General features: G+C 38.0%; 1 protein-coding gene across 1 annotated transcript in view; it reads right to left on the bottom strand.

Annotated features, from left to right (window-relative positions):
* Positions 1 to 753: 753 nt before the first annotated feature.
* STS (steroid sulfatase) overlaps positions 754 to 24,074 on the bottom strand; it is a 349,033-nt gene continuing 325,712 nt past the window's right edge. Inside the window, exon 11 of the mRNA XM_054544307.2 lies at positions 754 to 972. Coding sequence (XP_054400282.1) covers positions 968 to 972 — 5 coding nt within the window. The 3' untranslated portion in view covers positions 754 to 967. The remainder of the gene's footprint in view (positions 973 to 24,074) is intronic.

Below are 24,074 nucleotides of genomic sequence, written 5' to 3'. Positions count from 1 at the left end.
TTTAAAGCACCTTTATAAAGATTAATTTCCTTCAGTCATTATAGCTCCTCTTAAATGTAACAGGAAATTCCCCTTATATTGTAAATTTGTGCCTTTTTATCTATTTCAAAGTTTCCTGACAAAACTAAGAACTCTGTGAGAAAAAGCTCAATATGACAAATCATGTTATTTCTTACGTGTGAAGGAGGGTATGAACTTGCAAATGAAGTGATGTTTACTGTATCCCCATTAGTGGAAACAGAATCTGCCTAAACATAACACTCTGGCTTCCTGATAAAGACACAGTCAATCTTCTGCAGCTAAATAATAATTACTCATATTTTGTGCACAGTTGGTCTGGTAAAATAGAAAATCCAAGAAAAAATGAGGTAGAGAAAGACAGAAAAGGAATAAGTGAGAGAATGATGAAAAAAAAAATTGGAAGTCCAATCCGAAGGTCAGTAGGTCAAAGAATTAATTGTAAAATATGAGTCAAAATGAAATAGGAAGATCAAACATCCAAAGATCTAATCAGCCTTGAGAAAACAGGTCATTATCCAGTGGGGTCAAATGTGTTTTGGGGTCAGTACATACACATATTTTTGTTTAAAGAGAAAATGCAGAAATCTCAAAATCTCCATAAATCCATGATATAAAATAGGCTCTGATCATCTAGTTAATAATAAATCATTTGTAAGGAAATTTTTAAGTGATAGAGTGTCAACTGAGTCAGCTGCAGCCACATTTACCTCCTTCCCTCCTGGAAGTTATAAAAATAATTATCAATTCTGCAGTAGGGTGGAAAAGAAAAAAGAGTCCACCAGTCTCCCAGGACATTTGAAACAAACAGAACTCACCCATCATGACAGATATCAGAAGAGTGTTACCATTTTGGGATCTGTAGTGGTTCGGAGTGGGCAAGAATGGGTCTTCCAGAAGAGTCATGTTCCACTCCCTTTTTTATCTTGTTGCTGGTGACATACATCTGTCAGTCTGCAAAATAGAATAAGACGCTAAGTGTTGTGGACACCAATTTGGTCTGTGAGGGCCATAGAAAATTACCTTGAAATCTAAAGTAAGCATATTTCAGACAAACAAAGAAGTGAGCTTTTGTGATTGAAGGTACTAAATAATGTTTTTTTTTTTTTAGAGAAAAACTCCACTGACCAGCATGGGAGGAGACATTTAACCAAGATCACACATAACATGAGAGGCGGATTTGAGGGCTAGTCAGTAGGGTCATGCCATGGGAAGCAGAAAGCCCACATTCTTCCTCTGTCTTCATCTTTGCAAGGACAAGTAACCTCTGGCTCCATTTTCTCATGAGTAATTATAAACAATTCAGAACTTGGAGTGAGTGTCTGAAAGAATGTATACCTCATAAGAGTGATCCTAATAGCTAGTCTATGTCTCAAGGATGTCATATCATCAATGATGCATTGATTAATAAGAGTTAACATTAACTGAACAGGCACTCCATTTTAGAGCCTGTGCTACTCACTTTCTATCTATTGTGTCTTTCTCTAAAAAAATTTATTTTTTAAATTGACAAATAAAAATTGTATGCATTTATGATGCACAACATGTTTTGAAACATCTACACATTGTGGAAAGGCTAGATTAACCTAATTGACATACGCATTACTTCACATACTTATTTTTTCCAGGTAAGAACATTTAAAATCTACTCTTTTAGCAATTTTCAAGTATACGATATCATTACTAACAGTAGTTACCATGTTCCTGAATATTCCTCCTGTCTAATTGACATTTTGTATCATTTGATCAACAGCTATTGTCGCTTTTAATCCTCATGGTATCAAAATGCCACAGAGTCTATTGGGTGTAGATCTTATACATGGACAAAAAGTAGCTTATGAAGGTGGAGTTATTATACTTGGAACAGGTATGTGATGTTGGCATTCTGACTCCAGAGCTTACTGCTAAGAACTCTGCCTATGCACTAACTCGGGATGAGAGGAAAGGGAGGGCCATGTGGTGTTTAGGTCCCCATCCTCTTCCCACTAAGAAAAGGCCCTCCGTCTAATCTACATGGCTCTGCTGGAGCCATCAGGCACATGTATGTATAAGATGACACATTTTCTTTATTGATTAAGCTGGCCCATGAAGGTATCTGTGCCTTGCATACCCCCGTCCCCAGCCTGATTAATAAATTATAATGTGATGGACCTTGATGGACATTTGAGGTATTTTTGGAGCAGACACTTATTCCCATTTTGAAACAACGAAACCGTGCTTCTTTTTTACACAAAATTTATTTTAAGATAATTACTAATCCTAGGAGATATGGAAATGTGAGGCTAAGAAAACGGTAGATGAAAAAGAAAGCGGAAGAAGTCACAGGTTCTGAATCACAAGCAAACTCCCAAGGGCAGAAGTAAAACATGAAAGCCAAGTGTGGTAGAAGAATGCTTACACACTTTGGGAGGTCGAGGCAGGCGGATCACGAGGTCAGGAGATCGAGACCATCCTAGCTAACACGGTGAAACCCCATCGCTACTAAAAATACAAAATATTAGCCGGGCTTGGTGGCTGGCGCCTGTAGTCCCAGCTACTGGGGAGGCTGAGGCAGGAGAATGGCATGAACCCGGGAGGCAGAGCTTGCAGTGAGCCGAGATCGCGCCACTGCATTCCAGCCTGGGCGACAGAGCGAGACTCCATCTCAAAAAAAAAAGAAGAATGCTTACAAACCTCACGTCACAGCAAAAATTTGAGTATTCAACAAAAAAATAGTAGTTGGTAATTAAGATCTGTATTATCTATAACTCTGTGAGTAAAGTCATCCTCAGATTCAAACGCATCAGTATTAGCTCTGGGAGGACAGGAATTTTTGTTTCTTTATACGTTGCTGTATAATACCTTGCACCTAGAAAGATGTCACATAGTAGGCATTCAATAAATACATGTTGAATGAATGAATCATCCCACATTTCCCATCAAGTAATTCATAAGTTCCCTATGGTTTGAGTGTTCTGTGACAGGAATTATGGGACCTTAAGGAGTTTATCTTACAGCTGGAGGTTAAAGGGTACACATATGACAGCAGGTGGTTATGAATGCATGAGGTTACCTTGATAAAGTCCACTGAGGCTAGAAACACAAAGCGGGCGAGGATATAGACACTGTACTAAAAAGATCATACTTCACATGTGTTTCCAGAGAGAATGGATTTAGATTGGGGAACAAAAGACTGAAAAGTAAATCCTAGGAGGAAAATAATTAGGAGGAGGAGGAAACCACACTTCAGGCGTAGAATGTTTTGACTTCCTTGGCTCAGAAAAGGAGATAAGAGATGACAGAGTTTTCACATCAGCTCAGAGCAATATAAAAAAGGAAAAATAATACTATTGCACATTACTACGGGAAAACAGCGCATAATATCAAATGAAGTCTGAAGAGGAAAATAATTATATGAAAGAGAGTATCACTGTTCATCTTTTCCTCTCACTTTAATTCTCTCCCCCGCCGGCCCACATTAAATGTCTCCATTATAGGGTGATTTTAATATTTATAGCCGGATGCATGAAGGTTTATACTTCTTGGATTGAGATTACACTCCTCTCTTTAGGATCACTATATATTGAGTTTTAACATGAATGAATAGAACTCTTTTAGGTTAGTGCATTTTACCATGAATTACAATGTTTGCCTGCATTGGATAGCAAGGCTACACATCAGCTCTCTTGCAGGTAAATGGGGAGATAGTTACTGTTACCGATGAGAAATAATTTTAAAGAAACCACTTACATTCACTTAATTTCTTTTTACTTATAAAAGTTACAATAGAGAGACAACTGGATTGTCCACAGGATAACACAGAGCAGCTGTCTCTTTTCTGGACAATAATGTACCTGGGACCAGTGCCCCCCCCTTCTCCCCAAAAGAGGGACTGTGTATAGGACATATGACCTGCCTGTCTCCCTGCCTGGTAGCCCCAGCCTGCCCTGGGTGACATGGGGCTGTTTGCAGAGGCCTTTCACTCCACAGAGGAAATGATCAGAGAGTGAATGATAGGATGCCATTTGAAGGGAGAATGAAGTCAACACTTTTCTATGTATGTAAAGCATTGTGTGTGGAAAATGTAAAAAGATACTGCATGTGGACCTACAAGGTTGAATATTTAGTTTATCTTCAGGGAAGATTCCAGTACTTCTCCTTGCTGGTGACTCAGAATGTCACTGTGACATGGAGAAAAATTCATTTATTGAATAGTCCATTTCTTGGACAGTTATTTACACATTTATATAAATGGTATATAAATGGTTTTAAAGATTATCTATTTAGACTTTGGGCTAATAGTGAAAAGTCAGAAAAGGTATTCCTTTTCATAATACTAAGTATATCCAAATGATATGTGTGTGTTTGTGTGTGTCTGTGTGTGAGTATAACTATAAATGTATATATGTTATAACAAATGTAGATTATATATAGCATTGTATATATGCACATTATATAGAAAACACTATATACATGTATATGTTATATATATTAAGCACATTACATATATAACTTATGAATTATAGTACAGTGAAAAGTATGTTGTATATATGCATTGTTATATAACAATTTTACAATGTATAACATTATATATAGTATAATTTTTAACATTATATATATCTCTATATATAGAGAAAAAGACATTATACATTGTGTGTAGATAGATAGATAGATAGATAGATAGATAGATAGATAGATAGAAAATTTCAATTTAAAGCTCAACTTTTCCCAATTACCTTTTTCAAAAAGTTCTCAGTCTAAAATTCAACGATCTTTGCATGCAGCTGAATCAAGAAGAGGTTTAATCTCCCATTATTCTTTGTACACAGAACCAATATCTTTTTCTCAGCTAATGGGAGTCACAGAAATAAAGAAAAAAATCTATAAAAACGTCTTTTTATTTTTAATAGTTTCATAGTGTAGAAAACTTTAAATCCTCTCTGAAACTTAAGAAATGCTTCTCTGTGGCCTTTGCTGACCTCATTTTTCCACAGTCTCTTCCTTTTCGGCTTTAAACAAGCATGGTTGATACACTACACCAAAGGAAAATAAAGGTAATTTGTTCACTCTCTTTGTCCTAAGGACAGTCAATGAATCTAGACAAGTTTTCAAAGATCCTTGAAGCAGATCTTCCATGACAAAATGAAGCAGATATTTTGAAAAGGGGAAGAGAAGAAAATTCAAGCAGACAAAATTATGAAATATAGGTAAATCTCAGTTAAAATTCAGGCAGGGTGAATTAATGGCCTGGTTTGGTGCACAACATTAAACACATTTCTAAGATCTCTTTAGCAGATCTCAGAAAACCTCCATCAGTGGGATCTATGGATGCCCCTTGTAAACTGAGAAATAACTGGGCATTCTATTTGCGTGGAAAGTCCTCCAGAATGTGGCCATCTGGTGGTTTTCTCACACTGACAATTCACTCTAGCTAAAGTATGCATACTAAATGCAGTCCCGCAGCCAGGAGTTGCTGAATTTCCATCACCTCCTTCATCAGACCTGGTTTTGCTTTTTCCTTGGAGGAACGCAGAACAGTAGCCTTTGTCTGAAATAATATTTGCTTCCTTGCTTATCAACTAAACTCAACTCCCCTGCAGGAGGAATTTGTTGCTGTTTTCTTACCCACTTAGACTCAGTCTAACTAGTGGCTGGGACCTTGAATCCCCGTTCTTCCCTGATTAGTAAGTCATCTCTAACTTTTGATCGTGGCTCCATTTATGTTTTCCCTTTAAAATAACAGCGGACACTTACAGAACTCTAACTACTTGCCAAACATCATTCTATTTGCTGGACAAGTATGAAGTTGTTTAGCTCTTCAAACACCCCTTGAGGTAGTTACCATCATTTTCTTCATTTCCCATTCAAGGACACTGAGAAGTAGGATTGCAGAAACTTGCCTAAAACGATGCATCTAGGGAAGGGCAACACTAGGATTGAAATCTGGAGTCTGCACAATTGTGACCCCTGAGAAGTTTCCATTCCTTAATCCCTGGGACTGTGAACATATTACCTTATGTGGAAAAGGGAATTTGCAGATGTAATTAACATTACTAATCATTTGACTTTAAGATAGGGAAATTATCCTGCATGGTCCAGGTAGGTTCAAGGTAATCACAGGAGCCCTTAAAAGTCAAGGCAGGGCAAGCACAGTGCTTCACACCTATAATCCCAGCACATTGGGGTTGCTTAAACCCAGGAATTTGAGATGAGCCTGGGCAACATAGCAAGACTCCATTTCTTAAAAAATAAATAAAATATAAAAATAAAGGCAGGAGAGGAAGTCAAAGAAATTCAGTTTCCTTGCTGGCTTTGAAGATGGAAAGGGGGTATGAGCTAAGGAGTGTAGGTCACTTCTTGAAGCTGAGAATAATCCCAGGCTGAAGCCAGTGAAGAAACAGGGATTTTAGTTCTGAATGAGAAGAGGAGCAGATCCTCCCCCTCTGAGCCAGCCCAGACAACACCTTGACTTCAGAGTTATAAGACTCTACACAAGGAGCACAGCCAAGTCCATCTGGACTTCTGACCTGACGAACTGTGAGATAAAAAAATAGTGTTGTTTTCAGCTGCTTGGTTGGTGGTGATTTGCTACGTTCTGGAAGCAATAGAAACCTAACACAAAATCTAAGCAAATCCGTAGCAGAATGGTTGCATTTGACACTGATGCTTCCAGCACTGCCACCTTGATATTTGGACATACATTCAGCTCCCCAGCATCTTGGCACCCAGCTCCTGTTTCCTAATCATCACTGAAGAAAGTGCCAGATTCCCATGTATTCCCCTCATCATTTCCCCAAGCACTTCCCTTCTCTCTTCTTCTCACTTTCCAAAGGCCACCTCCTTTTGTTAAATATTTGCAGAGTGAAACAGAAACACAAGCATGTCTAACTACAGTTGCTATCTCACTTCCCTTCATCAAGGTTAAGATTGAAACTTCATCCTTAATCATCTTGTCTCCTTAGCCACCTTGTCCCTGATACTACCAAAATTGATATATTCCGCTATGAATTTTTATGCTGGTCTTCCAATTGAATCACATATAACCTAGCAACTTCCTCATCTCAGCATCTCTCTCTTCACTTAGTCCTCTGTTTCTTGGACACTATTTTTAAGGTAAATATTTTAGGTAATATTCAGTAGAGATATGGATTAAGCCTATGTGTGTTATATTTCTATAATGGATTCTTATTCAATTTATAATAAAATTCAAGCTACTTCTACAACCCCCAGAACCCTCTATAAACTGACCCCTGATAACTTTTCCTGTCTTATTCCTGTCATTCTAGCATTTACCCACACAATTCTAGGCGGGACTGGCCTTTCTGTTAATCAAACAACTACAGCAGCATCCAATAAATGTGTGATATTGATGTGCTTACCGAGGAAGGGCTTCCTTGGGAATTCCTTACCCCTCCAAGGGATTCTTTGGGTCTGAGGAAGTCCTTTCATTTTCATGAGTCAATCAAAGAGGAAATAGCCACTCTTTGGGCTACCAATTCTATGAGCTACCGTAACATGTCATCTCGTATTTGTGCACCAGGAGAGTTTCAGTGAGGCCTATTGGGTTCTCTGGGTTCATTTACAGAATCTTAATGTAATCCTGTATACCATAGGAGTCTTTGAGGAAAACAAAATGATACCTAGGTGATATGGTTCAGCTCTTTGTCCCTACCCAAATCTCATCCCGAATTGTAATCCTCATGTGTCAGGGAGAGACATGGTGGGAGGTGATTGGATCATGGGGGTGGTTTCCCCCACACTGTTCTCATGATAGTGAGGGAGTTCTCACAAGATCTGATGGTTTATAAGTGGCAGTTTCTCCTGCACTTGCTTCTCTCTCCTGCTGCCTTGTAAAGAGGTGCCTGCTTCCCCTTCATCTTCTCCAATGATTGTAAGTTTTCTGAGGCTTTCCCAGCCACGTGGAACTGTGAGTCAATTAAAACTCTTTTCTTTATAAATTACCCAGTCTCGGGGTAATATTTTTATAGCAGTGTGAAAATGGACTGATACACTGAGGAAAAACTCAATCCTTGAAATAGACTGTTGTATTAGTCTGTTCTCACACTGCTATAAAGAAATACCCAATACTGGGTAATCTATAAAGACAAGAGGTTTAATTGGCTCATGATTCTGCAGGCTGTACAGGAAGCATGGTGGCTTCTGCCTCTAGGGAGGCCTCAGGAACTTACAATTACGGCGGAAGGTAAAGGAGGAGCCAGCACTTCACACTGCTAAAGCAGGAGGAAGGAGGGAGGTGCCACACACTTTTAAACAACCAGATCTCAGGAGTGCTCATTCACTACACAGTTCCAAAAGCAGTTGGTGCTAAACCATTCATGAACACTCCACCCCCATAATCCAATCACCTCCCATCAGGCCCCACCTTCAACACTAGGGATTACAATTTGACATGAGATCTGGTGAGATCTGGGCAGTGATATGGTTTGGCTGTGTCCCCACCCAAATCCCATCTTGAATTATTGTTCTCATAACTTCCGTGTGTCATGAAAGGGACCCGGTGGGAGATAATTAAATCACGGTGTTGAATCATGGTGTCAGGTCTTTCCTGTGTGGTTTTCGTGATAGTGAATAAGTCTCATGAGATCTGATGGTTTTATAAAGAGGGTTTCCCCTGCACACACTCTCTTGCCTACTGCCATGTAAGACATGACTTTGCTCCTCCTCTGCCTTCTGCCATGATTGTGAGGCCTCCCCAGCCATGCAGAACTGTGAGTGAATTGAGCCTTTATAAATTACCCAGTCTTGTGTATGTCTTTATTAGCAGCGTGAGAACAGACTAATACAGGCAGGGACACAAATCCAAACCATATCAATGTGTACAATTGTTTAACAGTGGAAATGTAATAGCAAACATAATGCAAGGACACTATCAATCCTTTCTAACCAGGGTTTGGTTTTCAGGCTGGTGTCCCTGGACCAGAGTCTCTGCTGTGCTCTTGGTCAAGAAACCTTAGTCACCTGAATTTTCTGTCTTGGACTAAGGTGAAACAGTACCTGAATGCTGATACAAATTACTCTCAAAGAGTAAGAATCCAAGTGTGTGACATTACATAGCTTTGCATCTATGGAAACCTAAATCATAATTGTTTCCACTGCCCAATTACGTTCCTTTTCATAACATTTACTATTCTGGCTATATTTATCATAGAACCTAGGAACCTTAGAGTTGACCTGAATCTAATTAAATTTCAGACCTCCTGGCCGAAGACCCTAATGGAAGAGCAAAACTAAATCAAATATTACCAATCTCAAGTCTTTCTCTGAGGACCCAGACCACTGACTTTTTGTTGTCATTTTCAGGTTGATCCTATAACTGCATGTTCTACGATATCTGTGCTCCACCAGCTCAGTGAGGAATCAACTGAATATCAAAAGTAAATGTTGGTCACTATATACCTTTTGGTACTAGTCTACGAAATAATTGGCTGAGGAACTGTTTCAGATTAAAGAAAAGCTAAAAGCAATGTGTGATCTTAGATTAGACCTATGATTGGAATACATGTATATTTTATATACAAAATATTGAGGAAATTGACAAAATTTAAATACAGAATATGGATTAGATAATAGGAATGTATCAAGGTCAATATTTAAAAAGATAATTTCAACTTTTATTTTATTCAGTGGGTACATGTGCAGGTTTTTTTTTACATAGTACCCAACAGTTTTTCAACGCTTATCCCCCACCCTCTAGTAATCTGCAGTGTCTATTATTGTCATCTTCGTGGCTATTGTACATGGGATTCCATACTTGATTTTGCTCTCAACATGAACATTATTGGTGTAGAGAAATGCCACTAAGTTTTGTACATTGCTTTTGTATCCTGAAACTTTGCTAAAGTTATTTATCATTTCCAGGAGCCTTTTGTTGGAGTCTTTAGGGTTTTCTAGTTATAGAGTCATCAGTGAAGAGAGATAATTTGACTTCTTCTTTTCCTTTTTGGGTGCCTTTTACTTCTTTCTCTTCCCTAATTGCTCTGGCTAGGATTTCTAACATCAAATTTTTTGATGTTGATCATTATACTGTAGTTATGCAGGGGAATGTCTTTGTTCTTTCTAAGAAACATACATCGAAATGTTTAAGAATAAAAGATCATTATATGTAATTCACTCTCAAATGGTCAAGGGAGAGGAGAGAGAAAGAATAAGAAAAGAGAGTGAGTAAATGGGGCAAAATGCAAACAATTTGTCAATCTATGTAAAATGTTTACAAGAGTTCTGTGTTATATTTTTGCAACTCTTCTGTATGTTTAAAATAATGTTAAAATAACAATTTTCCCAAATGTTAAATGTTGCCACATACAAGCATTTATGAGCATGGAAAATGTGGCTTCTGAATGATGGGATACAAAATCTGGTGATGAGCGAATACACTGAAAATATCAAGATTGAGTTGCCATCTTAGAAGGAGAATATTAGCTATAAATCACATGATGAATACATCAATATTAAATAGACTAGAAAACCAATAATTATAAGGTTACAAGAGTGCAATAAACATGAATTATCTCCATTGCATGTATTTTCATCTCTACTTGCCAGTTTTATGAGATTCAGTCCCCAATATGTTTTCAATTAATTCAACATAGAAGATTCACTTCTAGTATGTTTTCAAATTGTTTCAAACCCTGACCATCTTTTTGATTGCTCTACCTTCCAAAAGAAAAGAAGTGAAGACTAATTTTCTTTCCTGATTTACTTCATTGTTTTCTTCTGTTAGATTAACTTTACCTATAAAAGATTGTCTCTTGACTTTATATATATATATATGTATGTATTTGAAGAGGACATGTGCCTCCACAAAAGGAAAGAAAATGAGAGAATACATTATTGATTTTGTGAAATCAAAATATTGGAATTATGGTTTCTCAATATTCAAAAACTCTTGCAGTTTCTGTACTTATTTCTTCTGATGCATAGAGTTTCGGGGACTACATATGTTTCACAACCACAGATATCCACTTGAAATAAAAACATTATCAAGTTAGAAAGTGACTCTGTCGAAGTTTTTCTTTTAACTCTCCAACCAATGCTTCCTAGCTATGACTCTTGTCTTTCCCATTCTTTCTCCTTGGCCATTGTATTCATCATTTATACCCACACCATGTGGCTGTGGACTAAAGAGGTTGATTTAAATTCCAATCCATTGTCTACCTTTGCTGGCTTATCCTGTGAAAGTTTTAGCAATGGTGCTGCATCTACCCGTGAATTCCATTTGTTGTTCCCTGCCTTTCCAATGAATAATAGAAACTTTGCTAGATTTTCTTCTGCCAGGGCACTTTTCAATCTTCCATGCCCTCAGGATTCAGAATTCATGTTAAGATGCTTCTATATGAACATAACCATCAAATTGTCTCCTAGGTTATAGAGAAATCTCTCACTTGGCTGTCTAAATTTCAGCAATTGTAAAACAATAAATAAAAAATAAATTGTTTTGTAATGCCAAAAGGATAAAAACAGCTAGTAGAAATGGAAAACATTTTTTATCATACCAAACTCTAAGCAAAAGAACTCCTTTAAGTTCAAAGAATGCAGTTCTGGAGCTGTAAGAAGTTCCAAAAATGTTTCTCCTAAAATTCACCTCAATCTGCTTTATAACATTTTAGATATCAGATTCACAGGTTTAAAGCTTCCTTGAGAGAAACTATGATGTCATAAATTTAAAGATTCTTGGTTTTTTGTAAATCGAGCCTTATCTTGCCTTAATTGGCCCGTGGCTATACAGTGTCTCACCTACATTAATGATGTAAATCAGACCTTCCAGAAACTTTCTAATTTTTGTCTTTTAGGAGGTCCAACTTCCCTTTGCTGCCACAGGATGCCCCTTTGTCCTTAGAATAAACATGTTTTTATTTGATAAAATTAACTTGACTTGGATTCTGATGTTTGCATCCTTCACTGAGGGGGTTCAGAAAATCCACTCCCAATGCTGACTGTGAGCCCTCAGAAGAATCATGCTTTGTATTAGAGTATGTAAATTGGTCCTCATCCCCAAACATGAATATCTCTTCACCCAGCCTGACCAATGTGTCAACGTACTCAAACCATTCACACCTCCCTGCTTCCACCAAAGAATTCTTTGCTTCTGAACATTCTGAACTTTGGCTTGGGCTGTCCCTGCATATACAACATGTGAAACCCTTCTAAACCCTACTATCCCCACCACCACAACCTTATCACCCATGTTCCAACCTGGTCTCTTATTGATGGTCTTCACTGAATGCCATTTATACTATAAAGCCGAATTTAATTCCCTCAAAGAGGAAGTCATATTCTCCTCTTCCAAACTCCCATAGACCTTTATTCCAAACTCCCATAAACCTGGAATTCTTTATATTTATAGGACTTACCGCACACTAACTTTTTTTTTTTTTTTTTTTTTTTAGAGACAGTGTATCACTCTGTCACCCAGGCTGGAGTACAGTGGTGCAATCATAGCTCACTGCAGCCTCAAACTTCTGGGCTCAAGCAATCCTCCCACCTCAGCCTCCAAAGCAGCTAGGGCTACAGACAGAGCCACCACACCTGGGTGATTTTATAAAAAAAAAAATTCATGGAAACAAGTTCTTGCTGTGTTTCCCAGGATGGTCTCAAACTGTCAGCCTCAAGTGATCCTCTTGCCTTGGCCTCCCAAAGTGCTGGGATTACAGGCATGAGCCACCACACCTGGCCACTAATTTGAATAACTGTGAGTCATGTGTCTCTTCTGTGGTCCCTTCATATACACAAGAACTTCTAGCAATGGGTTTACATAGTAGACATAATTTAATGAAGTTTTGTGAGGTGAAGGATGTGTGCTGTTTGTTCCTGTTTGAGGTCCTCTTTGGCCCCATAGATATCCCGATTCTGTTTCTACAGCCCTGACATTTGTGGCAATCAACTTGTTCTTGACTATCTACTGTGCAGAACAACCACTCAGAGCACCCAATCACTGAAAGTTCATGCACACACACACACACACAAATACAACATACATACTCCTGAGAACTTCTCCCTCCACATCCCAACATTCTGGGCTGTGTTATCAAACATGATAGTAGGTAGTGCAGGCATCACCCTCTGGTCATGCTCAATTGTAGCAAGTGTAGAATCATGCCAGCTGGACACTTAAAAATACACTTTTTCTCTAGGAGGAAATTATAATCGAGATTTAGAAGCACTGCTCCTTTGAAGCAAGGTCTTGCAAAGTCAGCATGGGATGAAATAGCCATGTATCTTTGTGTATTCAGAATTAGTAAAAGCAAGACAGGAAGATATGCTTTTCAGAAAAAAAGATAAAAGCATGACTTCCACACAGGTAAAGAAAATGAACACATGTAAATGATTTTATTTTACTCATTAATCAAATGAGCCAACTGGACAGATAATATAACTGGTTCAAGGGGGAAAATGCACAAATTCATATATAGCAAATCAGTTGAATTGCAAAAGAAGGCAAAACTGTAGACCTTACTGAGAATCAGTTGAAACTCTATCATACAAGACAGAGTTTGCATATCAGTTACCTCTGATTTACAAAAAGTTACAAAATAGCTCAAAGTCAATGAACAGGGATAGAGTTGTATTGCCTGGAAAAGTGTGTAAGAGCCAACGCATGTGATAGAGTTTGGCTGTGTCCACACCCAAATCTCATCTTGAATTGTAACTCCAAAAATCCCCACGTGTCATGGGAGGGACCCAGTGGGAGGTAATTGAATCATGGGGGCAGTTACCTCCATGCTGTTCTCATGATAGTGAGTGAGTTCTCACGAGTTCTGATAGTTTTACAAGGGGCTTTTCCCCTTTTGCTCAGCACTTCTCTCTTCTGTCATCATGTGAAGAAGGACGTGTTTGCTTCTCCTTCTGCCATGATTGTAAGTTTCCTGAGGCCTCCGCAGCCATGGGGAACTGTGAGTCAATTAAACCTCTTTTCTTTATAAATTACCCAGTCTCAGGTGTTTCTTCATAGCAGCGTGAGAGCAGGCTAATATAGCATAATTTTTCACTGAAGTACATTTATTCCCTACAGTGCCATATGGGGAGAGGGAGAGAGCTAATGCCTGTTTTCTAATATATTTGCAGCATCTTGTTTCAGTTCTCAAGAGGCTGAGTTATACATCTTCCCCTGAGTTTGAAGAATGCTATAGTATCCTTGTAATAAATTATTCTTATTTGGTTAGTTCAGCTTGTTTAAGAGATTTTCTGTTGTGCATTTGATAAGATAACATTCATTTCTTCAGAAACGAAACAAATCAAAACAAAAAGCCACCAATACTTGCCAGGCATACTTTCTGAACCCTTGGTTGCCTTTCCTTTCTGGTAAACAGTTTCTGGAATTTATTTGGTTAAATCAAGACAGAGGGCACCCTGGATAGAGACACTCATATAATTTCATATCCTTTTGGGGTAGCTCGATGCTGGTCTGTGGTTTGGAAAACCACAAAATAAAATAAATAACGGAAAGAAGGCAATGGTCTTAGATAATTGTACTCAGCACAAGTGAGGGGTCATGACATCAAGATCACGACAGAGGGTGGGCACATTCTCTTGGAAAGCAGATGGCCTAGTGACACATGACCAGCATTTCTACTGAGCAGCCGTGGACTGAAGCTGAGTAGGTGATCTCTTTAGACAGTGCACACCTGCCCCATCTCACCCAGGTGCCCACTCCACCTATTCCATCCTTTCAGGTTTCTCTTTCTGGCCCCAGAAGACATCAGAATCTCCAAGTCCTTCTTCTAAGCCCCCAGAGTCTGACCTGTAAAAAAACTCTGACTCCATTCATGCCCAAATCCAAAGACACACCCTGCCGTGATACAATTGCTATTCCTTTTCAGGCTGCAATGAATGTTATGAGCTTCTTTTCACCTGGGATGAACCCCACCTACATGGAAACCTTGTCCCCATTGTTAGCATCCCTCAAAGATTATCCTGCTTTATGGATAAATGAACGGTTCCCAACAAACCCCCATGTGATGGCAGTTCCTGACCTGCCACTCAGACTCAATCTTCTCATCAAACTCACTGATGCTAGGTGAAAAAAAAAAAAAAAAGATAGCATTATTTAAATACACTTTGACTGCACCATATAAATCAATTTTTACAAAAGTTCCAGGGAAAATGCCACTTCTTACTCTAGTGAAAACACTTTTTAAAACATATATTCTAAATTTTAAGCATCTGTTAATTTTGTTGTGTTTTATAGTGTCTTAGTTTCTTATTTCTTACTAATCATTTAGTCATCTTCAAAGAATGGTTTAGGTACCTTTATTATTTTCTCATAGATATTCTTGATAAAAATTACTAATTAAAATAGATAAAATGGTCTTTTGTTGTAAAAATTATACATGCTTATATCGTTCTAATTTATATGTCTTCTTCATAATCATAAAAAGCTCAATAGAGAGTTAAAACAGAAAGGCTTCTACTTTTGAGTTGTATTAAAAATTTGGGTCAGATTCCTAGACTCAGAGCTGGAAGTAACCCTAGAAATAAAAATAGTTCTATGCTTCTTAAATTTTGTATTATTCCTTAGTTAAGAATGCCCTTTTGAAATAAAATCAAACAATCAACCTGGTATATGAAGCAGAGCAAAGCTGAGCCCATTTTATACATTGGAAAATTGAAACACAGAAAAATCAAGTGGCTTTTCCAAAGGTCCAATTGTCATAGAAGGCACAAGAACTCAGATGTCTTGACTCATATCTTTCCTTTCTCTACACCAATTAAGAGTTGACCCTCCCACTGTGAGAGTGTGTGTGTGTGTGTGTGGTCTATCTTTTAATTCTGTTTAAAAGTAAGCTATCACTTACTACTTACAAGAAAATAGCCAGTGTTTCATTTAAATTATTTCTTTGGAAAACAAAATACTCCTGGGTTATCTGCCATCAATCATGGGTTTATCACCCAGTTGTAGGTGGCAACAGAGAGACGATGTGAGAATGGGATACAGAAGGAAACAGTGAAGCATGGTCCAGAACAACTCAATGGAAGGTGCTAAGCCAGCAATGTATGGATGAGATACACATGTGTAAAGGATCTCAAAATCACCATGGGCGTGATAACAGGGACCAACCAACAAAGCAGACTGCACTGACATTTACATAAAGAAAGCCCACCTAACTCAAGGTTAGCCTTAAATGCTTGCAACCATTCTACAGAGTGGAGATTATGAACACATAATCCTGAATTTTTAAGAATGACAGTTTGCACACCCTAAAGACACTTATTGTCTTGTCTTTTTCTTTCTAGTTGTTCTAATGATGGGAGTTTGGCAAAGAGGAGAAACCAGGCTGCTTCGTGCACCTTTTCCTGCCCTCCAACTCCTTTTTTTTTTTTTTTAAGACAGAATCTCGCTCTGTCACCCAGGCTGGAACGCAGTGGTGCAACCTCCGCCTCCCGGGTTCAAGCGATTCTCCTGTCTCAGCCTCTTGTGTAGCTGAGATTACAGGCACCCTCTACCACGCCCGGCTAATTTTTGTATTATTAGTAGAGGCGGGGTTTCACCATGTTGGCCAAGCTGGTCTTGAACTCCTGACCTCAGGTGATCCGCCTGCCTCGGCCTCCCAAAGTGCTGGGACCACAAGTGTGAGCCACCGCGCCCAGCCCCAACTCCTTTTCAACAGCTTATAGCAGCCCACCCGGCTCTGATTCCCTATTCTGTGGAAGAGACCATGACAATATCCCCAACCAATAAATAAGTACACAGAGGAGGTCTGAACAAATACCAGGGAAGGCAGAATCAAACTTTGTCTCAGTGTAATAAAGACAAACTACAACACGCCCATCAGGAATTATTAGAAAACTAGCGAAAAGAAATACAAAAAGTGTCCTCTATGGCAAAAAAGGAACATCTTTTATCACAATTGAGGAAAAACAATTGAATTTTAGAGTTTCCTCATGCATCTGGATAAAAAAAAAAGTCACTGTTTTGAGAACTAAGATTGACAATGATGAAAAAAGTTGATAATGCCTAATATCAATATACAGTGTCAATAGTTGCATGGACAGTTGGAAGTAGGTTTCAAAAATCTTAATTGTGTATGCACTTCTTTCTACTCAGAAACCTCACTTCAGAAATTTATCCCAGGAAAAAAAGTCTGACAAATGTAAAACAGGGATGTACAAATACACTCATCACATTTTTGTATAAAAGAGTGAAAAGTTTAAAAACATTTTAAATGTTCATCAATAGTGTTGATTTAACAAATTATAGTACAATGAAACATAGGGAGTTACTTAAAATGATAATAGAGACAGATGAGATAGATGATAGATAAACAGGTAGATAGATACATAATAGGTAGGTAGATAGATACATAATAGAGAGGTAGATGGTAACAGATAGATGAATAGATAGATGAGATCGAGACTAGATTAGATAGACAGGTAGACAGATAGATAGATAATTAGATAGATGGTTGGATGGAGAGATAAGATAGGTAGATAGATAGATGATAGATAGACGATAGATAGGTAGACAGATAGACAGATAGTAGAGAGACAGATAGGCAGACAGCAAAACTGAGCAAAACTGTCCTTGATGTATTCTCGGGAGGGGGAAGCAAGTTTGAGAGAGCATAAAAATAACCGATGTATCTTTCTGTACAAATGTATATGCACATGTGTAGAAAGCTAAGTAACACATTCACCAGTATATTTACGGTGACTCTCTCTGGGAATGGAATTTGTACATACAATTTTATATCTGCTTTACTTCTGTGTTGTTTGGAGTATTTCACAGTAAACCTGTATTTATTTATATAATTTTAAAAAATAAAGCAATTTTCATTGTAATGAAGAAGGGAAGGCCCCTGTGAGTTTGAATCAATGTCCTCTAGAGACTGCACAAATGTTGTCTTCCATATAAAACTGTTGTTTCATATTTATTAGAGTAGCCTATAGTCATGGCCATAATCACATCACATTTTTTGTGCCAGGATGCACATTTTTTTCCCTAGAGTCTATTTTCCCATATTTTTAAACTTTGTTCAGGGACACATGTGCATGTTTGTTACATAGGTAAACTTGTGTCATGGGGATTTGTTGTAAAGATTATTCATCACCCAGGTATTAAGCCTAGTACCCATTAGTTATTTTTTCTGATCCTCTCCCTTCTCCCACCTTCCACCCTCTGATGGGCTCCAGTGTGTGTTGTTCCCCTCTATGTGCCCATGTGTTGTCATCATTTAGCTTCCACTTGTAAGTGAGAATATGTGCTATTTACTTTTCTGTTCCAGCAATCCCATTATTGGGTATATACCCAAAGGAATATTGTTCCCATTTTTGTGACCATGTGTACCCAACGTTTAGCTCCCACTTATAAGTGGGAATGTGTGACATTTGGTTTTCTGTTTCTCTGTTAGTTCACTTGGGATAACGGTTTCCAGATGCATCCATGTTGCTGTAAAGGACATGATCACATTCTTTTTTATGGCTGAATAGTATTCCATGGTGTATATGTACCACATTTTCTTTATCCGATCCACTGTTGATGGGTACCTGGGTTGATTCCATGTCTTTGCTATTGTGACAGGTGCTGCAATGAAAATATGAGTGCCTGTGTCTTTTTGATAGAACAATTTCCCCTTCTTCCTGTCGGCACTGGCAAATAATTTATGGCTAAGTCCTCAAAAGCAATTGTAACAAAAACACAAACTGACAAATGAGACCTAAACTCTTGCCCTTTCTAAATTACTGTCACCACGTGTTATCTGTCCCACAGAATTGTGACAATACATACAGGATTGCCCTCTTCTATTGCTCCATTTGAGAATATCTTTGGTTTTGAACTAGGTTATTATTACATTTAAATTTATTTTTTAAATTTAACTTTTAAGTTCAAGAATACGTGTGCAGGTTTGTTATATAGGTGAATTTGTGTTATGGGGGTTTCTTGTACAGATTATTTCATCACCCAGGTATTAAGCCCAGTACCCATTAGTTATTTTTCCTGATCCTCTCCCTCCTCCCACCCTCTTGTCCTCTGACAGGCCCCAGTGTCTGTTGTTCCTCTCTAAGTGTCCACATGTTGAACCAGATTATAACCTTCAAGGATAAGGGGGCTTTGCCTTCAAAATTCCAGCATGCTGACTGGACATAGAGATGGAACTCAAATTAACCCACTGCTGATCAATTACTTGTCCACTGTGAAAGTTCAGACACTACCTTCATGCGTCCTGTCAATACGTTCCTATTTTTTGAAAAACTGCATTCTTTATGTAGACATGGGAGGAAAGATGTGGAATTACATCTTGTTTCTTATTTATTGGAATTGTCTGGCCTCTGGCAATTATTTAGTCTCTTCAGGCTTCAATTGTTCTTCATTGGAACTTAAGCTCCCAAATCAAGGTTGGGCATCCATTATATATGCTATATGTCTCTTTTTGCAGTTGTCAAATTGTCTCTCCTACTCATCGTAAGCTCCAAGGGTGTGAGGAACAGCATCCATGCCATTCTGCAGCTCAACATCTGGCATAGAGTAGATAAACAGGATGTGATATTTGCTATATCAAATGGAAATTATATGAAATATGTGCCTGCCTACGATTATCACTTATCTCGCAGTGGTTTTTAAATAAAGTAGGATTATACTTGTGAAATTGTTGGGTTTCTTCTAAAGTTCAATAGCAATTGTATTTATATATGATAGAGGTAAATACTACATAATCCTAAGTTGTGATAAAAAAGAGCTTCCAGGAACAGATGTCTAGCAGAGGGTCTTTAAGAATTCCAGTGATATTAATTTTAAGGTTCCATTTTGGGACTCAGGATCAAGGAGGAAGCTACTTATAGCCAGGGAACATCCTGATGAAGCCCCAAGAGTCCAAATTAGAGGGACAGTGTTCAGCCGATTTCTACATTGATAATAGGTATCAGTGTTTGGATCTATGAAGTATCTCGCATTCCTTAGAAACTCAGGTGAATCAAAGTTCCAGTTGGTCTTTGAAATTATCTGCACCTGGTCACCTGGGTTCTCCATCCATTAAAAGGCAGCTCTGAGCTTGATAAGATGAGGGGCCACCATCAGCATCCTCTTTGCTTTCTCCCATGGCTGGTTTGACTCTCACTCCAAGGATGTATAGTCCATCTCATCTGAGTAATGAGCCCAAGTAGAACAACTTCAGAGAAACCATTCTTATCTCTTGTAATGACTGTTTGTGAGTTTAGGTCTATTTCCTTCAAAAAAATAAGACTGAAATTCATGAGATGCCACACAAAATATAGAGTTTACAAACTTGGGTCATTTCCTGCATATTCTTTTAAAAGTGATTTGTCCTTTCTTTTCTTTCAGTGAACAGATGGATAGAATCGTAAGTTTCTCCCTATAATATAAAATCGTGTTTGTTTAACATTTATGAAACTTGCTCCCTGGGAACATTTATCAGACAATTTGGGAGTAAAACCAGATATATGACGACAGAGAAATATTGGGCGGCTCCCATTTTTCAATTCGTGTTTATGACAAACTTATTATGAATTAAACAATAACGGCCCAGGGTAGAATTAAAAGAACATTACTGAAGGTTGAGAATGTCTCATTCCTCGAACCTTCTGTTCTCTTCCAATATTTCTAATTCAGCAGGAGTATAAAAAAGAAAGAAATGCCATGTTAAAAATTATTAGTTTTATTATCACAGTAAAAGTTTTATTAAAATGGCCTCCAATTAATCATCTTGTCAGATTCATCAACAGAGCCCGTCACTTCTGTAAAATGTTCTGGCTAATTCACTAACATGTTGAGGTCTTAGTATAAACATGGCAGTCTCTAGTTTGTCTATAACTTTCTGCTTCTGTGAGTAGAGTTGTCTGCCTACCATAAATCCATTGCTTTGATCCCAAAACTGTGTTACAGCTTGTACTTATTATTGTAATTATGGAATTTCATTAGCCAGAATGTAACCTAATCTTATTTGACTGCATCAAGAAAAAGAGCTGCTACTTTCAAAAGAACATAGTGGTTGGTTTTTGTAAAACTAAGTAAAAGTGAGCTAAATATTTCTATTAAATTTGGTGGGGGCAGCATAACCATAAATGCTTGAGAAGAAAATCATAAAAATCTAGAAAAATTTTGCACTGAGATTCTTTATATGTGTCTTAATTTCTACCTCTGCTTTAAAAAAATACTGTCAATTGTATGTAATAGATTAGTTACCTATTACTATATAACAAATTACCACAAAACATAGTGGCTTAAAACAACACAAATTTGTTAGCTCATGGTTCCTATAGGTCAAGAATCTGGGCATGAGTTAGGTATACAGTTCCTCTGTGTCAGGGTTTGCCACTGGGCTACAAGCTTGGTGTTGACCAGGGCTGAGGTCTCATCTGAAGGCTTGACTGAGGCAGATCCACTTCCAAACTCATGTGTGTTCACTCAAAGGGACATCTTAAGCTCAGCTGCCCACAAAGAACATGGATATGTCTCATACAGAAAACAACTCCAATTTGTGAACACATACTCAAAGAAAAAACTTGATCTTATTTTTTAAAAACGTTGGTGGAGGATAAATAGAAAGAGATTGATCTATATCTATCTATAAGTAGATAGATATAATATAGCTATATATATAGGTAAGTGTACTATTTTAAGTATGCATACATCATTTTATGTGAATCTCCATTTTAGCCAATCATTTAGTAATTAAATGATTATAAACCTGGATCTCTTTGGATAAAAAATGACAAGCTCATGAGGTTTCCTTTAAAAATGCCCTAGGACATATTTTAGCTTTGTTCAAATATCTTTGCAAAGCCAGAAAGTATAACAACAATCCCAGCTTTGCAGTAACAGTAAAATTAAAGACCAGCAAATCTCCTAATTGTCCTTCCTGACTTGAGGAAGGCCAAGCCTTTCCTCCAAACCAAGGTGCATAGGAACATCCAGCCTGTGTACCTCCCACAAGAGGAGAGGAAGCAAACAAGACCTTGTTGACTCCCATACTCTGAAATACAGCAACCATAACCAATAGCATAGCAACTCTCCCATGTGAAGTAGCTATAAAACAGGGCAGGTGGAGGGGAAGAAATGTGGAAGGAAGATACACAAATGTCTACGTTTGAGTGGAGAGATGGCCAAAAGTTCCCACTTCCACAGGCCCTACTGTATTGTTCAAATTGAGTGTATTACATAGAGTACAAAATTCTGTTAACTAAATAACATGAATTTTTATGTAAATAAGTGAAATACGACTTCTATAAATGTCATATAATTTTGGGAAAAAATATGTGTAATTTGTAGCTACCAACCAAGGATTTTAAAATAATCTCCCCCAATATCAACTTTTTTTTTTAATGAAAGAATTTGCCTCCAAGAAAGAACATCCAATATACTGGGTACCAGATGTCTCAGGAAATATTTGAGTCAGAGTCCATGTACCCTGAACCTGGTAGTATTGATAAGTACACTAAGAAATGTCTTTGGTTGTCATATTATTTCTGAATCAATCTGATGCTACTGTTATTCACCAAATTATTCAAGTTGATTCACTTGATGAACACAAGCTTCCTTTTTCAGATTTTAGGACCCATTTCAGGATGGGTTATTTTCTGTCAATCCATCCAGAACAATGTTCCCAGAATCCCTAGTGCATTGAAGGCACAAAAAAGTGACAGTAACTCATTATTTTTCTCTCTGATCCATAGTGATCTAACCTTAGACCTACCATTCAACCCCATTTTCACTTAGCATATTGGATACGGAAATTTAATCACCTTCCTATAAATGCAATATAGTGGGTAATGGATTTTCTGAAAATTTTGTGTTTATATTCAATACGACTTCCCCTTTTTTTTTTCATTTAGTTTGAAACTCATAATTAGCAAATCCCAGTGCCATGTAAGTTTGGCAAGTGAGATAACAAACGGCACGAATTCCAGACAGAAGCCAGAAATCTAGAAACCTAGCTAAGTTCTTTACCTGTCGCTGGCATTGACTGTTTGACTTTGAGATGTCATTTCAGCTTTTGTCTGTTTCTTCATCTCTGAATTGGGGCTGATCAAAACACAAGCAGACTGTGCTCACATGTGGAGATGAATAACTAACCGAAGCAGTATGAACATTGCAGTGCTGTGTGACTGCCAGGGGTCATGAAATCCTGAACCTTCTCTTTGGGCTCCTTTGGAAGACACATGGATTTGTATTCCGAGCGGGAAGAACACTTGATCCAAGAGCCTGGCTGCCAACAGCACTTCAAATCCTTCTGAAGGACTTCTTTGCCCCCCTTTAGAAATTACAATGCTGAGAGGATGAGATTTTAGGTGTTTGGAGGTGTAGGGTGTAATTTCAGCTGGGAATGGATTCATTTCTTGGTTAATAGGAAGGTAAAGGAGAAATGGGTAAGGGAAAAAGAAATGTGTTTTTTCACCTGACCTAAAAAAAGAAAATGTATCGGATCTACAGTGACCAGAATGAATTAAAAATGTGATATGAAAGATAAGTGTTACTCACGTACCTTGAACACCTACCCTCAGATGCCTGGCATTGGAGGTCTTTGATGAACTGATCCAAACTTGCATTTCAAGCCCCACCTGCCGTCCTCCTCTGCCTATGTCTGTGTAACCACTCTAGCGCTCTTGCACTTCTGGCTGACAGTTGAAATATGCAGCAGACATTTATAACTCTGTGATTGGCTCTCTCCATTCTCTTTGAGTAGAAAACTCTCAACTTCCACTGTCGGATAAAATACAATTCAGCTCATAATTCACTCCTCCAGTGTAATTAGGAATCATCACATCTCTGATCCATCAAAGCATGTTGTCCACCCTGACAAAATGGCCATAATTATGTTGCCTGTCACTGCAAGCATCTATACTTCATTGTGCATTATGATCTCCAAAACGTAGAGGATGTGCTTCGATCATTTTCATACTCCTAAGTTTGAGCACCATACCCAGAACCCAATACCTTCTCAATCAATATACATGAGAGGAAAAGTGAGGGAGAGACAAACTGATGGATGAGGCCCATGAAAAAAATGAATTGCATGCATTTTCTTGGCACTAACAATTCCATTTATTATTATTATGAATATGTTTTATTTTGTTTATTTGGGCATATCATGCCAGAGAAGTCATTA

The sequence above is a fragment of the Pongo abelii genome, chromosome X, assembly GCF_028885655.2.
Source record: "Pongo abelii isolate AG06213 chromosome X, NHGRI_mPonAbe1-v2.0_pri, whole genome shotgun sequence".
Taxonomy (NCBI): domain Eukaryota; kingdom Metazoa; phylum Chordata; class Mammalia; order Primates; family Hominidae; genus Pongo; species Pongo abelii.
This window is presented reverse-complemented; position numbering and strand designations above follow the sequence as displayed.